This window comes from Hemiscyllium ocellatum, chromosome 1, assembly GCF_020745735.1.
Source record: "Hemiscyllium ocellatum isolate sHemOce1 chromosome 1, sHemOce1.pat.X.cur, whole genome shotgun sequence".
Taxonomy (NCBI): domain Eukaryota; kingdom Metazoa; phylum Chordata; class Chondrichthyes; order Orectolobiformes; family Hemiscylliidae; genus Hemiscyllium; species Hemiscyllium ocellatum.
Window position 1 is genome coordinate 131,424,486 of NC_083401.1, and position 14,378 is coordinate 131,438,863.

General features: G+C 39.5%; 1 protein-coding gene across 5 annotated transcripts in view; it reads left to right on the forward strand.

Moving 5' to 3' along the window:
- The window catches only part of mapk10 (mitogen-activated protein kinase 10), a 125,098-nt gene extending 112,854 nt beyond the window's left edge, over positions 1 to 12,244 (forward strand). For 3 of the 5 annotated variants that reach the window (XM_060832044.1, XM_060832053.1, XM_060832062.1), the window contains one exon: positions 12,111 to 12,244. In XM_060832044.1, the coding sequence (XP_060688027.1) occupies positions 12,111 to 12,244 (134 nt within the window). Of the gene's footprint in view, positions 1 to 12,104 lie in introns of all 5 variants that reach the window. The other 2 variants (XM_060832071.1, XM_060832037.1) reach the window with 1 other exon arrangement.
- Positions 12,245 to 14,378: the final 2,134 nt, after the last annotated feature.

Genomic DNA, 14,378 nt, shown 5'->3' on the forward strand with positions numbered 1-14,378 from the left:
AGGGGGTTGTCCATGGTCAGTCAGCCCCTTGGGCATGGCCAGAGTCAGCAGTCCCTCCACGTGATGGCGAGGAGCTGAATGTCAGGCAGCTCACCACTCATTGTGACATTTTCTGGCCCATTGTGGGCTGTTTTCATCCTGGAATGGTTGGCGGTGGGGTGGGGGGGGGGGGAGGAGGCATGAAATAAGGGAGTCAAAAGTGGGTGGCATGTGCTGTTGTTGTTGGTGCAGGTAGTGAGGTGCCCTAAGCAAGTGACTGGGCAGCACAGAGGGCATGCAGGGTTAGTGCTGTCAAGGAGCAAATTACAGCAGATGCTAGAAACTGTACTAAAAACAAAAAATGCTGGAGATCACAGCAGGTCAGGCAGCATCCATGGCGAGACAGCAAGCAAACATTTTGAGTCTGGATGATTCTTCATCAGAGCTGACGTTAGTGCTGTCGAGGGTTGTGGATGACAATGAATGAAGGAAAATGTCATAGGCAATAGTGAGCCTTGGTGGCAGCTGGGTACAGTAGCAGAGTTAGAGTGAGTATTAGGTATCACTTACCCCGGCAGAGTGAGCAAAGTTATTTGACCTTCTTCCTTCATCATTGTGGATTCCTCCAGACGGCTAGAAGCAGTGATCCGGTCATCAATCTCGGACCAGACTGAGTAATCTGGAAACAGGCTGGTATGGTGTGGTGTATTGGGTGTTGGTCCTGGGGTAAGCAGACACCCTGCATTGGCACCACCCCATCCAGTAGGGCATCCAGTTTCAGCCCACAAAGAGGAATGTCAATTTCCCCTTGTCTGCCACATCTGGGGTAAATGTCATGAACTGCACAGGACTGCTAAGAACCAACAGCTTTTCCAGGTGCCCAACGGGCAATGCACCAGGGATGCGGTCAATTTCAGGATATCTGGTAAGTGGTGAATTGTTCTGGGAATGGCTGATGGTAAGATAAGGCTAGAATTGGACAAGAAGGACACCACAGGGACAAGTTGATGAGGTGAGATTGTTAAAAATACACCTCTCTTTTACTTTGGTAAAAGTCTCCTCTCTGGATCATGGTTCTTTAAGTTTTGCTCTTCCTTTCCTGGTCACTAGGGGGCAGTAAATAATATAAAATGAAGTGAATTTGAAGGATTGAAATTGGGACAGAGAGCAGGATAATCCGGTGTGACTGATTCCTGACAATATGCTTTTGCCAATGTGTTCTAAACATTTTTAGAGAAGTGGCATTTTCTGGTTGTTGTCACTAACGTGGTGACTGCTTCCTCATCAACATTTTGACTTTCTTCCTGTTTGGGCATCATTTGGAATGCTGGCCAATTATACTTTAGAGATGGAGTTAGTCACTAATCTTTGAGAATATATTGACACATTCCTATCGGCTTTTTGTCTAAAGTTACAGGATGAAGGAAAATATCATTCCTAATGGCTTTTCTGATTTGGGACTTTGTCACGTGAGGAATATTTTCAGCCCTTTGCTCTGAAATGCCTTCTTGCCTTTCAAAACATTCTACAAATATACTTTACACAATCATATTTGATATGGAATACATTTTTACCTTGCCTTTAAAAACTTACTTTAAAATTGATTACAGTTTATATGAAGATTAATTATTGAGCTATCTTCTTAAGATGCTCTTTGCTCAAACATTTTACTAACACCGTCAGATCTAAAACTCTATTGCCCTATTAATTTTTTTTTGATTCATGCCTGAGAAGGTGGGGTGACTGAATTTAATAGCACATAATCCCTACAGTGTGGGAGCAGGCCATTCTGCCCATTGAGTCTACACCAATCCTCCAAAGAGCATCCCATCCACACCCACCCTGTCCCTGTAACCCTGCATTTCCCATGGCTAATTCCACTGAGCCTACACATCCCTGAACACTGTGGGCAATTTAGCATGGCCAATCCACCTAACCTGCATGTCTTTGGACTGTGGGAGGAAACCGGAGCACCCGGAGGAAACCCACGCAGACACAGGGGCAATGTGCAAACTCCACACAGACAGAAGCCTGAGGCTGGAATCAATACTGTGTCCCTGGTACTGAGGCAACAGTGCTAACGACTGAGCCACCATGCCACCCCACGGTATAAACTATGTGTTTTTATCATTTCCAATATTCAAGGAGCCTATTCTACACGTGCAAATGCCCTGCCCTCAGTTGACAGCAGAAGTTTGAGTGTTGCTGGTAGTGACTCTCCAGTTCTACCTCTATTGTAACAGTTGACAGAAACTCCTTATGTGAAGAATGGGGTAGGCTTTGACTCTGAGATAATATTTAATAGATGCTATTGAACTAGCAGATTATATTGCGTATGACCTTTATTTACATTGAAGTCAATGGAAATTAAATCTGGACGAGTTTGCTCTTTGGTATTGAATGGAATATGTCATTGAATTTGCCATGTATTGAATGGAAATGCTCAAGCTCTGTGGCTGCTGAAATCTGAACGAATAAAATAAAACACAAATGAATGAAAAAAAAGGTAGAAAGGCAGGTATTCAGAGGGACACAAATGGTTTACAGTGAAATAGTGATAGGTAAGTGGGTAAGAAGTTGGCAAATGGAGTACAATTTGGGAAAACATGAAGTTATTCATTTTGGATGGGAGAGCAATAGAACAGGATATTAATTGGGGTAGCACGGTGGCTCAGTGGTTAGCACTGCTACCTCATAGCCCCAGGTTCGATTCCAGCTTCGGGCGACTGTCTGTGTGGAGTTTGCACATTCTCTGCATGGGCTTCCTCTGGGTGCTCTGGTTTCCTCCCACAGTCCAAAGATGTGCAGGTCAGGTGAATTGGCCATGCTAAATTGCCCATAGTGTTAGGTGCATTTGTCAGCGGGGAAGTGGGTCTGTTACTCTTCGGAGGGTCGGTGTGGATTGGTTAGGTCAAAGGGCCTGTTTCCACACTGTAGGGAATCTAATCTAATTTAATGGAGAAAAGCTGCAATATAAAGGGACTTAGGAGGCTTTTTTTTTGTATTTTTTATTTAATGTTATTGCAGTAAAAGCATGTTACATTTCTATACTGCAAATGTATAATTGCAATGAAAAGTGATAGTTTTCAATGAGCTTACCTCTTATTCAGAAGTTCAAGCTCATACTACTTGGTCACTTCTCTTAGACCAGTGCTCCCAGCCCAGGAATTGACCTAGTCACCATGTTTGCTGCTTTTGTCCTGATGAATCCTTTCTGAGCTCAGTTTGCCATATTTCGCAGTGGTGATGTTGAGATCAGGTGGTCAATAAGGAGATTTTTTTCCCTCTCTACCAGAACCTTGCATGGTGGAGTGTTGAACGACTATACCCCTTGAAGATTTTCACTCTCTTTTTGAATAACATTGACTGCTAAAATGGGCACATGTATACCAGGTGCAATTGAATGAAGAGAATTGTGAGATGATGCATTTTTTCAGAAAAAATGATGAGTCAAAGTTATACCATTTAATTTATATTAATAAGGATTCTGGATAAATCTTTGAAGGTCACGGGGACAAATTGATAAATTATTAAAATTATAAGTGATCGTGGATTTTATAAACAGACATATAGGACATAAAAGCAAGGAAAGGTTGTGTTAAATCTTTATGAATCACTGATTAGATGCCAGCTACAGTACTGTATGCAATCTGGGCATCGCACTTTAGGAATGATGTCAAGATTTTAAAATTGATTTATTGGTTAAAGAGTAATCTAGTAAAATTGATGAAAATTATATGAACTTGAACCTTGCTGAAAAAAAGACATATTTTGTCATCTTTCACACTCATCAGGATATTTCACAAGATTACAATTTCAAAGGGAAAAACAACATTTATAGTCCAGGAAAGGGGAGTGCTGATTGGTAAATGGACTCTGCTTGGTTGAGATATTGCCACGAAAAATGCACCCATTAATGCTGATTGACAATTAACAGCCAGACTTTGTGTAACTTTTAAATTCTTGCAAACGGTGCAGGAAAGAACATTTTGACAAATTGTGTATTTTTTCAGCCATATGCAAAATTATTGGGTTTTTAATCTAGCTAATTAAAAAAGAAACTGTTTCTACTCATAAGAGACTCACTAAGCAAGCAACATATATTTAAGGTTATGGCAAAAAAAATGTTGGGAAAATATTTTTACTCTGGGTTATTGTAAACTACAGTGTATTATCTGGATAATCTGGTGATGAAAGCAAATTGCACACTAACTTTCTAAAATGAAGTGAATGCATAATTAATGAAGGGGGAATGTTGTCTGAATTTATAATCCTTTTTTTTAATTGTATCCACAGGGATTAATTGACAGATGTATTTTCTGATGCGATTGTAAATTTTTATCCCTCCTGTGGTCAAAGACAATGCACCACTATTTTTACGATGGTTGAGCTTGTGCTTGGACCAATGCTAGTTAAGGATGAAAGTAGTTTGGTCCTGATCCCTGGAGACCAGTTTGTTCCAGAAACAAGGAGGTACTGTTATCAGTGGTTCCACTTGTTTAAGGTCACTGCACTGAAAATGCAAATCGGGAGAAATAAAGAAAGAGCAGATTGCTGATTTGCTGTTGCCTGCTTTACACTTACACCCACAAAGTCAATATAATCCTCAAGGTTCCAAAGTAGGAGATGCAAGAAAGAGCCTATTGTTTATGAGGGAATACCCCAGCTCCATTTTTGGTTGGTCTTGATTTGGTTTCCCCTCAGGTAAGAACTGCAGTAATGGGAGTTTTTCTAATAGTTGTTTCTAGCTCCACTAACAGTTTGCGAGATGACCTATGGTGTTAGTTAATATTATAAATTTATGGCCTGACCTGTAATATAGGTTGATTATGTTCTTGAGAATCAGATTAATCAGATTTCCAGTCCACTTAGCTGTACATTGGCTCTCCGACTGACGTAAATAAAATGTATAACTGTACACCTGATTTAACCATTCAACATTTGATATTTTCAACAGTGTGTATTTAATTTCTATCAGGCATTTCCAGTGTATTGCGATGTCCAATTTAGAACAAATTTCCTAGTGTTACTCTGTCTGCTGTGATCCAGTGGTTGCGCTCTTGCCTCTGAATCCGAAGACTGTGGCTTCAATTCCCACCACATCAGAGACTCGAAGTTGAAATTGAGGTTGACCCTTTAATATTGAGAGAGTGTTACATTGTTGGTCCCATTTGCTCTTCACTGGAGGCAAAAGATCCCATGCCATGATTTGAAGAAGACCAGGACAGCTCTTCCCTGAGCCTGGCCAACATATATCCCTACTGAAAAAAAACCTCCAATAATCAGTTCATTACCTGCTGATGGCAGCTTGCTATGTATGCATTAGCTGCTTTATTTTCTTCATTACTTTAAGAATAATTCACTGACCACAAATTATTTTGGGATGTTCTGCAGTTATGAGAGAGACTATATACCTTTCTTGTTTTCTCTTTGTTTTTCAAGAAATTGATGATTTATAATTTCAAAAATGGATGAATTTCATTGCTTGTTTCTACTTGTGGAGGTAAGTCCCCAGCTCCACTTTCAGATACTCTTGGTCTTTCGAATAATAGCTTTGGTTTCCCCTCAGGTAATAACAGCAGTGATGGGAATTTTTAATATTTTGTTTTTTCTAATAATGATTTGTAGCTTCACTACCAGTTTGCAAGGCGATCTTTGGTATTAGTTAATATTATAAATTTGTGCCCGACCGTAGAATAGGATTGTAATGTTCTCAAGAGTCAGATTTTGAATCACTTAGTTATACTAAATGACATTGTTTCCCTAACTGAGAAAAATAAAATCTTTTTTGAAGAGGTAACAAAGATTCTTTAAGAGGGTAACACTGTTGATGTTATATAGATGGATTTCTAGAAGGCATTTGATATAATGTCATGTAACAGACTTGTGAGGAAAGTTACAGCCTGCGAAATAAAAGGGGCAATACCAACACAGTTCCAAATTTGCTGAGTGATAGGAAACAGAGTAATGGTTAATGGTCATTTTTGTTGGATCGGAGGGAGGGTTGTGTTGGTGTTCCACAGGGGTCAGTATCGAGGCCCTTACTTTTCCTGATTTATGTTAGTGATTTGGATTTGGAATGCAAGGGATAAATTCAAGGACAGAGTGGAGCTGTGAAAGGACATTAACAAGTTGTTAGAGTGGACAGATTAATGGCAGCTTCTCATCTGAAAGATATCACGTCAGACAGTATAGCACCCCTTCAGTACTGCAGTGGAGTTTATGCCTGTATTGTGTGCCTAAGTGTTGGAAATACTTGAGTGAGTGGTTTTCTAACTCTGAGGCAAGAGGGTGACCACATGCCTGAGTGGAATTTATTTTAAGCCGAGCAATCAAATATAAATCTAATAATCATTAATCTAAAAAGCTGGGTTGAAATTTTAGGATTGTGCTTCAGATCACCATCACTACCTGGCCAGTTGCAGAAATGTTGAAAAGGTTTGGAAAAGAAGGTAAAGTAAAGAAGACAATTATTTTAATCCACTTAGCATTCCAGTGTTTGAAATGGATGATGACAGGTTTTTCAGTTGTTACTGCATTTATATCATGAACACTTCCACTCTGGTACTTTTAGACAGTTGTATCAAATGCTGATCCTGTGGAGATTATACAGTGTGCTCTGATTCCTATTTCCCCACTTTGAAGTGATTGGGAAGCATGAATTGACATGGAAGGTATTAAAGACCATGGGAAATTGCCAACATTGGGAATGTGAACAGGAATCCCAGAATTGGGTCCTGCCTGCTATTTTGAAATAAGTCTGGAAATGACATGGTTCCTCGAAAAACAGGTTCACATTGTCATTTTCCAGGTGTATGAATATGGTTATTACTGAACATGATGGGATTGGTTTTAGTTTTCCAATGTGAAATCCAGATGGAAATAAGTGAGGCAAAGGCAACATCCTCTCAGAGACTCTGACAGAAAATGACCCCTCACAGGATGCGATTGCTTATCTTTAAGGGCCTTCAACTTCTTTCATAGCTAGAGGTAGGAAATAATATGTTGATGCAACGACAAGGCCAATATTTTTGGAGAGGGTTTGGGGTGGTCAGGAAGGTGGTCTTCTTTCTCTTATGTGGTGAGTTGGGGAAAAGCAAGTGAGGCCCAGGTAAATGGGATCAGTTTTATCTCCAGAATCCAACTGCAGTGCAGAGAGAAATGGAATTATATCATCAAGGATTAAAAAAAACTCCTTATTACATTCCTTGTTCATTCTTTTCTTTTTTTTTATATATATATATGTATATATATATATATACATACACAACAACTGGGGTCCCAGTACTGATCCCCATGGAACCCTACTGGACACAGATCTCCAGTTCGAAAACACACTTCCAGCACTAATCTCTGTCTTTTATGACCAAGCCAGTCCTGTATCCATCTTACCAACTCACAGTAAATCCCACATGACTTCACTTTTAGTATATCAGCCTGCCATGAGGGACCTTGTTAAAGGTCTTGCTAAAGTTCCTGGAGTTAACATTGACCACCCTATCCTCAATAATCATCACTGTAATTTCCTAAAAAGACTCAATCAAGTCTGTGAGACGCAACCTACCCCACACAAAGCCATGCTGCCTGTCATTAGTAAGCCCCTATGTTTTCCTAAGAATGTCATTCAATAAAACCACTACCAATGCTATTTCTGTCTTTGTAGAATCAATCCTTCCCGAACTAATTCACCATGGTAGCCCTGTAGGTTCGCAAGGAATATTTCATAGTTTCTCCTCAAAAACTGCTTCTCCCTCTTGGCCACGTTTATTGTTTCTTCCAGTCATCAAGCTTTCTAAACTGACTGAGACATGCCAAGTATTTCAATCACTTGCCCAAGCACATATTTTATTCCAACCTTCTGGCCCACAACAAGCACAGACAGTCAGCAATCTAGGAGACTGCACACCCTCTTACAGTAGCAGCTGCAAGTTCACCTTTAAAGAGGCACAGCCATCGGCATTTGAAAATGACAAGGCTAAACATTGTCACACTGGGATTTGTTGGTACTTTCCTTTCCCCTTGTTTTTCTACTTAACTGTTTTAGTTACACTCTCATCAATCTTTGGAGCTCAACTTGTTGTGACATGTTTGCTCTCCATTGAAGTGAACCTAATCATTGTTACTCATTTCTATTTCTAGGACAATTGTGTTTTGTCCAAATTAATTTTCAAGCTTGCGGCAATATAAAAGTTGTATTTATTTCAGATTCTAGCAATATCTCTGCAAAAAGGTAATCAGCATAGCAATTTGAGGAGAAGCGTAATTGCTTCAGCATGTTTACTTTTTCTAGTTTAAATGACAATGTGCAAGTCAATATATATCAAAGCAGAAGACTTTGCTAGAAGTGTCAAACAGAATGTATAGAGGCACTTGGCGAACAATGCACCACTACGTCCTACTACCATGTCAAGCACTGCACTAGGGTTTGACATCCTTTGTGATCTAGAGAGTAAATCAGCATCCCACAGATGCCAAAAATCTAAAACAAAAAGAAAATGCTATCAGATCCGTTAGCCTAAATAGAGAAGGAGCTGTCAAGTTAGCAGAGTTGACTTATTGTGAGTGTGAGAGTACTGCAATGGTGGATTCACCATGTCAAGCACAAAGGATAAGGAGCAATTGCAAGTAGCAAGAAAATGCTTATTATTGGCCACTACATGTCTTGGACAGGCCAATAACAGCAAAGACCCCAAATTCTGACCAACAACATGTCATTTCTCTGTACCACCAGTTGTTGAAATCATTGAAAACAGAAAAATTCCGAAATATGTTTTGGTTTAGCAAAACATCCAGACATATGGTTCTCATGTAGTGCTTCAACATTCTGCAGTCAACAACCCAACACGTAGTTAACCTGAGTACTTGCTGCAACAGAGCACACCAACCCACAACAACCCCCCCACGCCGGGCCCCCATCTCATGTGACACAGGCCAGTGATACCACATGTGAGGGATGCTTATATCAAAGCCATACAGGTTCTGGTTTAACCTTTAATTTTGTCTTTTTTGCAGACTGGAATTCAAATGCATTGGTTTCTCATGCAGATCTCCTAGAATTTGCTTCCCGGTACACCAGTAGGAATATTGAGTGTAAATTAGGGTCGGTTTTACAGTGGGAGTGGAAAAAGGTCTCTCATAATGACTGATTTTCTGTACTTTTCCAAGCCTCTGATAAAATGCCCCCCCTCCCTGATGTTTGCAATAAGATGGAACAGTTTGGCTGAAAAGGCAGCAGCTGGCTGCACTTGGGCCTTTTCAGGCCTGTACTACTAAAGGTTGCAGGTGAGAAGCCATTAGGAGAACTTGGCAGAACTCATCCTCAAATGGTGTGGTCACTGGGGAATATCTTAAATATTTGAAAGAACACTTTGCCGGTTGGGGTACCATGTTGTGTATGGGAGTTTGAACAAACTGCTTCAACATTGAAATGCTGCATGTAATATTTACGTGCAGAAACTGTTCCTCCAGTGGCAGGTAACCTTGCGTTATTAGGTAACAGAAAAAGCAACATTGACATTTGCATCATGACACTATGAGGCTTTTTAAGACAGTTGTGGGGTATGATTGCAAAGTGGGAATAATTTTCATCATCGTGCTGACATCCAACCCTGGGTGCATCACTATATGGGCACTTTCTGCTCCTTTTTAATCTCTATCCCAGCATTGCCTTCTTTCTCACCATGCAAAAGCTCCTTCTCCAATGGTGGTTTCATGTTGTCTATATATTGCGAAGCAGCAAGTTGATCAAAAGAGAGTTTGGCTCTGGGCCATGTTGAAGGAAGCCACTTTTAATTCTCTGGCATCAAAATTTCTTTGTGGTGACTCCAATGATCTGCTGTAGTTGACCCATGAATCTGATCCCAGCAAAGCCTTGCTGCTGAGAATGGCTTCCTAAGAGATATAATGAGCTGATTGTGCAGCCATAAGCTCTGGTCTCTAAGCAGCCAGGCTTCCACTTGCTGTGTGGTGGATGAACTGATCTTTATGTAATGGTAAAGCATCGTGGTAATTGCCAGGAAAGTGGGTTTGAATCTGCATGGCAATCCACTATGATCATTCCCCAGCTGCCCCCTCATCAACCAATTCACATGGTGATCAATGAAGGATAAAGTTTCTGTGAATCCATGGGAACATTTGTCTTTGCTTCAGAAAACAAACCATCTCATTGAAGCAGTTGGCTACATGCTTTCCTGCAGGACGTGACACATCTCTGATCACTGCCTCCTGGAGAAACAATCCCTTATAGAGTGAAGCTGACAGAAATACAGGTATGTCATCCTCAGTTGTGAATGTAATGGAGAGAGTTCCGAAGCTATTTACAAGAATGGTTCCAGGAAACCTCAGCCATGAGGATAGATTGAAGAGTTTGAGACTCACACTCCTTGGAGAGAAGAAGGCTGAGAGGAGGTTTTCAAAATCCTGAATGGGCTAGGTAGAGGCGAATCTCTTCATAATCATAAAAGAAGAAAGAACAAGATAGCAGTGATTTAAAGTCATGTGCAAATGAAGCAAAGATGATGTGAGAAAAGCCTTTTTCACATAGTGAGTAATTAGAGTAAGTAGCAATATGAAATGTACTGCCTGGAAATGTGACGGAGGGAGGTTCAATGGAGGCATTCAAGAGAGTATTGGATAATTATTTGGATAGAGATGGTGTGCAGATATAGAGGGAAAGGACAAGAAATTGGCACAAGGTAATAGAACCAGTACAGATGGACTGAGTGGTTCCTTCTAAGGCGTAATAATTCTGTGGTTTTGTGAGTTGGGAGGAAAGCAGTTTTACAGCTCTTGTTCCTTTAGCCGAAGAATCTAAATAGGTTTACTATAGAATCTAAATAGGTTACTTTAATGATAAATACTCCATCAAGACCATCTATTTGCATCAGTGCTGAATATTTTCCTTACAGAGTGTGGGCTGATTGTCTTCCACTCTGAGCTGCTGCATTCGAGGGGAACTGATAAACATTTCCTGAGCTTTTATTTTGTTTAGTATGCCTTGTGTATAATTTATTTGCTTGAGCTGTCAAACCGCAATTGAGATTTTGTTAAAGTAGTGAGTAGTTTTTGCATTAGAAATGAATTGGCCGGTAAAACTCAAAAACTAAGCCATCCCTTTGAATTGGCTTACATTTTGGAAATTCTGCTCACATTAGATAAAGGAATTCTGAGAATTCCAAATTGACATTGTTGGATTTTTCATCTCAGACATACAACATCTGGAAAGACAAGGATAACAGCATTGGATCACCAGTACCTGCAACTTCTCCCTAACCTGACTTGCAAATAATGGGTTTTCTCGCAGTCACTATGTCAATATATTGGAGTTGTCCATCTAACAGCACTATGGGTTATTATCCCCCAAGGCCTGCAGCTGTCACCTCACAGCCAATTAGAGATAAGAAATAAATGTTCAAATCCCAATATCCTGTAAGTTGATAAACAATAAAATTGCTGCTGTGAACCCTCTAGCAAAGCTCAGAAGGTAAGCTTTACGATGGTGGAGTGGCATTCTTTTAACTATTGAGAGAGCACAAAGGACATATACTGAGAATGAACAGCTTTCTTGCAGGGACATCATGTTTGTCAGCTGGGCTGTCACTAGTTACTGACAATTGAGCCTTCAACTGTGGAGAAGTTGAGCATGTACTCATCTGTTAGCAGAAGATTATCACACAGGAGAGTTAATGGAATTGGTTAGTTTCGCAAGGTCAAGTGTGCTCCTACACAAGTGGATCATATTGGTGTTTGATGCTGGGTTTTTTTTCATAGATTCCCCTGAAGTGAGAGCCATCCACTCTGCACAATGCAAATTTTGCAAAAATTGAGCAATGTCCCTACCTTTCTTTTCTGAACATGGGCCTTAACTAACTAAACAAGGGCGTCTCACATTGCTACGTTATGGAATATGGTCTAAACTCAAAGGGTTGGTGTCAAGTTGAGATGAAACTGCATAAACTTTCTTTCCTAATAGTTAGAGATAATGTTATTACTGGGAACGCATCCAGAAACTTTTTTTTTCCAAGTTGACTCTATGAATGTACCCTTCAATAATTGATTAAAGCGTGTAGTCCTTATTGAATTGTGTTCCCGGATTTTATGGCTCTACTGTTAATTTCTCAGCACAGGTGCAGCAGTGAATAGCAGCGAAAGTCTTCCTCCATCCTCATCAGTAAACGACATCTCATCCATGTCAACCGATCAGACCCTTGCTTCAGACACTGACAGCAGCCTGGAAACTTCAGCAGGACCGCTTTGTTGCAGGTGACTAACCGTCTGCCTGCGGGACCCCTTCTTCTTTCGAAAATGACGCAAGTACTAAATACTCAGCACAGCTTTCTGGAACTGAGCTATTTAAAAAGGAACGTGGAAGTACTGATGCTAAAATATTATGTCAAAATGCTTTGCTTATCTCATTCCAATGAAACTGACGTTCATCAAGAGCATTAGGGAGCGTCATTTCACATGCAAATATGTGATTATAAACTGGCTCCCTGTGGTACTTGCTTTCGCAATGCAAGGTGAGCAGGAAAGGCACAGCATTATAGTTAAAACTAAATGCACTTTTGTCTTCTCAAAGTTGCAGTATGTGTCCCTTCTTTCACTTATTATGTATTTGCTGACTATAAACATCTTGGCAAAATATATTCCTGTAAATGGCCACATGTATATTACCTACCAAACTCTTCTTAAATTTATGCTACATGATAATAACTATAAATATGACAGAAAACGCAATTATGTTATTCCTTTGAGCAATTAATTTCATTGCAGTTCAAACCACCAAATTAATTTCTGCGAGTGTAATTAAAGGGACATTCAGAAACCAAAACCGTTTCTGATCATGCAAAGACTGTCCACTGTAATGTTAACTACTTTGTTTTGATTCTGACTGTATCCTTGAATGGTTAGAGTCCGTATTCTTCGTAACTTTTTAAATGAGGTTGCAGTCCAAATATTCCAATCCACCTCATGTTTTAAAATCCTTAGTGTACAATTTTCATAAAAGGATCCAATGTCTGTAGATTGATTTTGGGTTAAAATGGCAAAGTGGTAGCTATGTTCTGTTATACTTTTTTGTCATTTACTCTAAACTGAATTGAAAACCCTTACATAAATTATGCAAGGAAGTACATGATATTTGGACATGATATTTTGACATTATCAATTAAAAAAAATACATTTGATTAAGAAAAGCAAACTCAGCTAGACCTGTGATCTGTATCGAAAAATCCTGGAATTCCTGCTCACACATGCAATTGTATGCTGTGATTGAGGTGGCGGGAACTTTTGGCCAGTAAAGTAAAAAACATATACATGTAAAACAATTGCACACCTTGACATAGTTGGCTGCAGTCTTTAGTTGCACTTGCCTGCAGTTGTGCATGATCAAACTTCCAAATATATTCCTTTAGAATGGAAGGTAAAATATACTAATAGGTACTGTAGGCTGTTATGTGGTACATTATGTATGCCACCAAGGACCTGAGCAACATTGCTGCATTCTTAAACTCCTTTATGCTGAACCTGCATGGACTTGTAATGTGTTTACTCTGTTCCCCAGCAAATAGAGTATTTTGAACTGTTATAAATTGCATTAACTAGAATCATATTTATTAACTGTCCATTTGAAATTAAAATAAGGCTTGAACTGATGGGAACATTAAATTAGAACATTAGAGATCCATATTCAAGACATTACTAACATGAACTATAAAGAAAAGCATAGGATTTATAACCACAGTGAGTTCATTTTAGATTAGAAGATTCAAATTTAGGTTAAGATCTGAAATAAAATGAAACAGTAGGAACTTATGCAATTTTAATCATATTTGTGAACAAGCAGTTTCTGGGGATAAAATGATTGATACTGAAAAGCATATCAGATTTGATTGGCTGGCTAGATATCTAAAACCCTTAAAACATTTCAATGAACTATTATGGAAGGGTACTTTCAAAATAGCAATTAGGCTTGAGCAAAGCTCCGTTTGTTTTGAGATCAAAGTTATGAATAACTGAAAAACAAGCACACAACAGTACATCAATAAATGTATTTGAGAGAATATGTGTAATGTTGACATGAATTCAGATAGAGTAATAATTCTAACACGATGAGCCTCCTTATTCTCTGACTTGTTGCATTGAGATCATTGCTCAGTTTTCTAGAAGCTGTCTTATTGGTGTAAAATCCTGCTGGTGGCCAGGGCAGGTCAGAAAACTCAAATCTCTGATTCTTACATTGAATTGTATTGCACCCAAACTTTTGAGAAAATTCTGAGCCTCAGTTAAGTATAATTGGCTTTTCCAAATTTCACCCCAGGTTTCCCAACCTAAACCCTGCAATGCACATGTCACTGTTGATAAAAATAAGCACATTAAAGATCTGCAGGCCTGCCCTGATG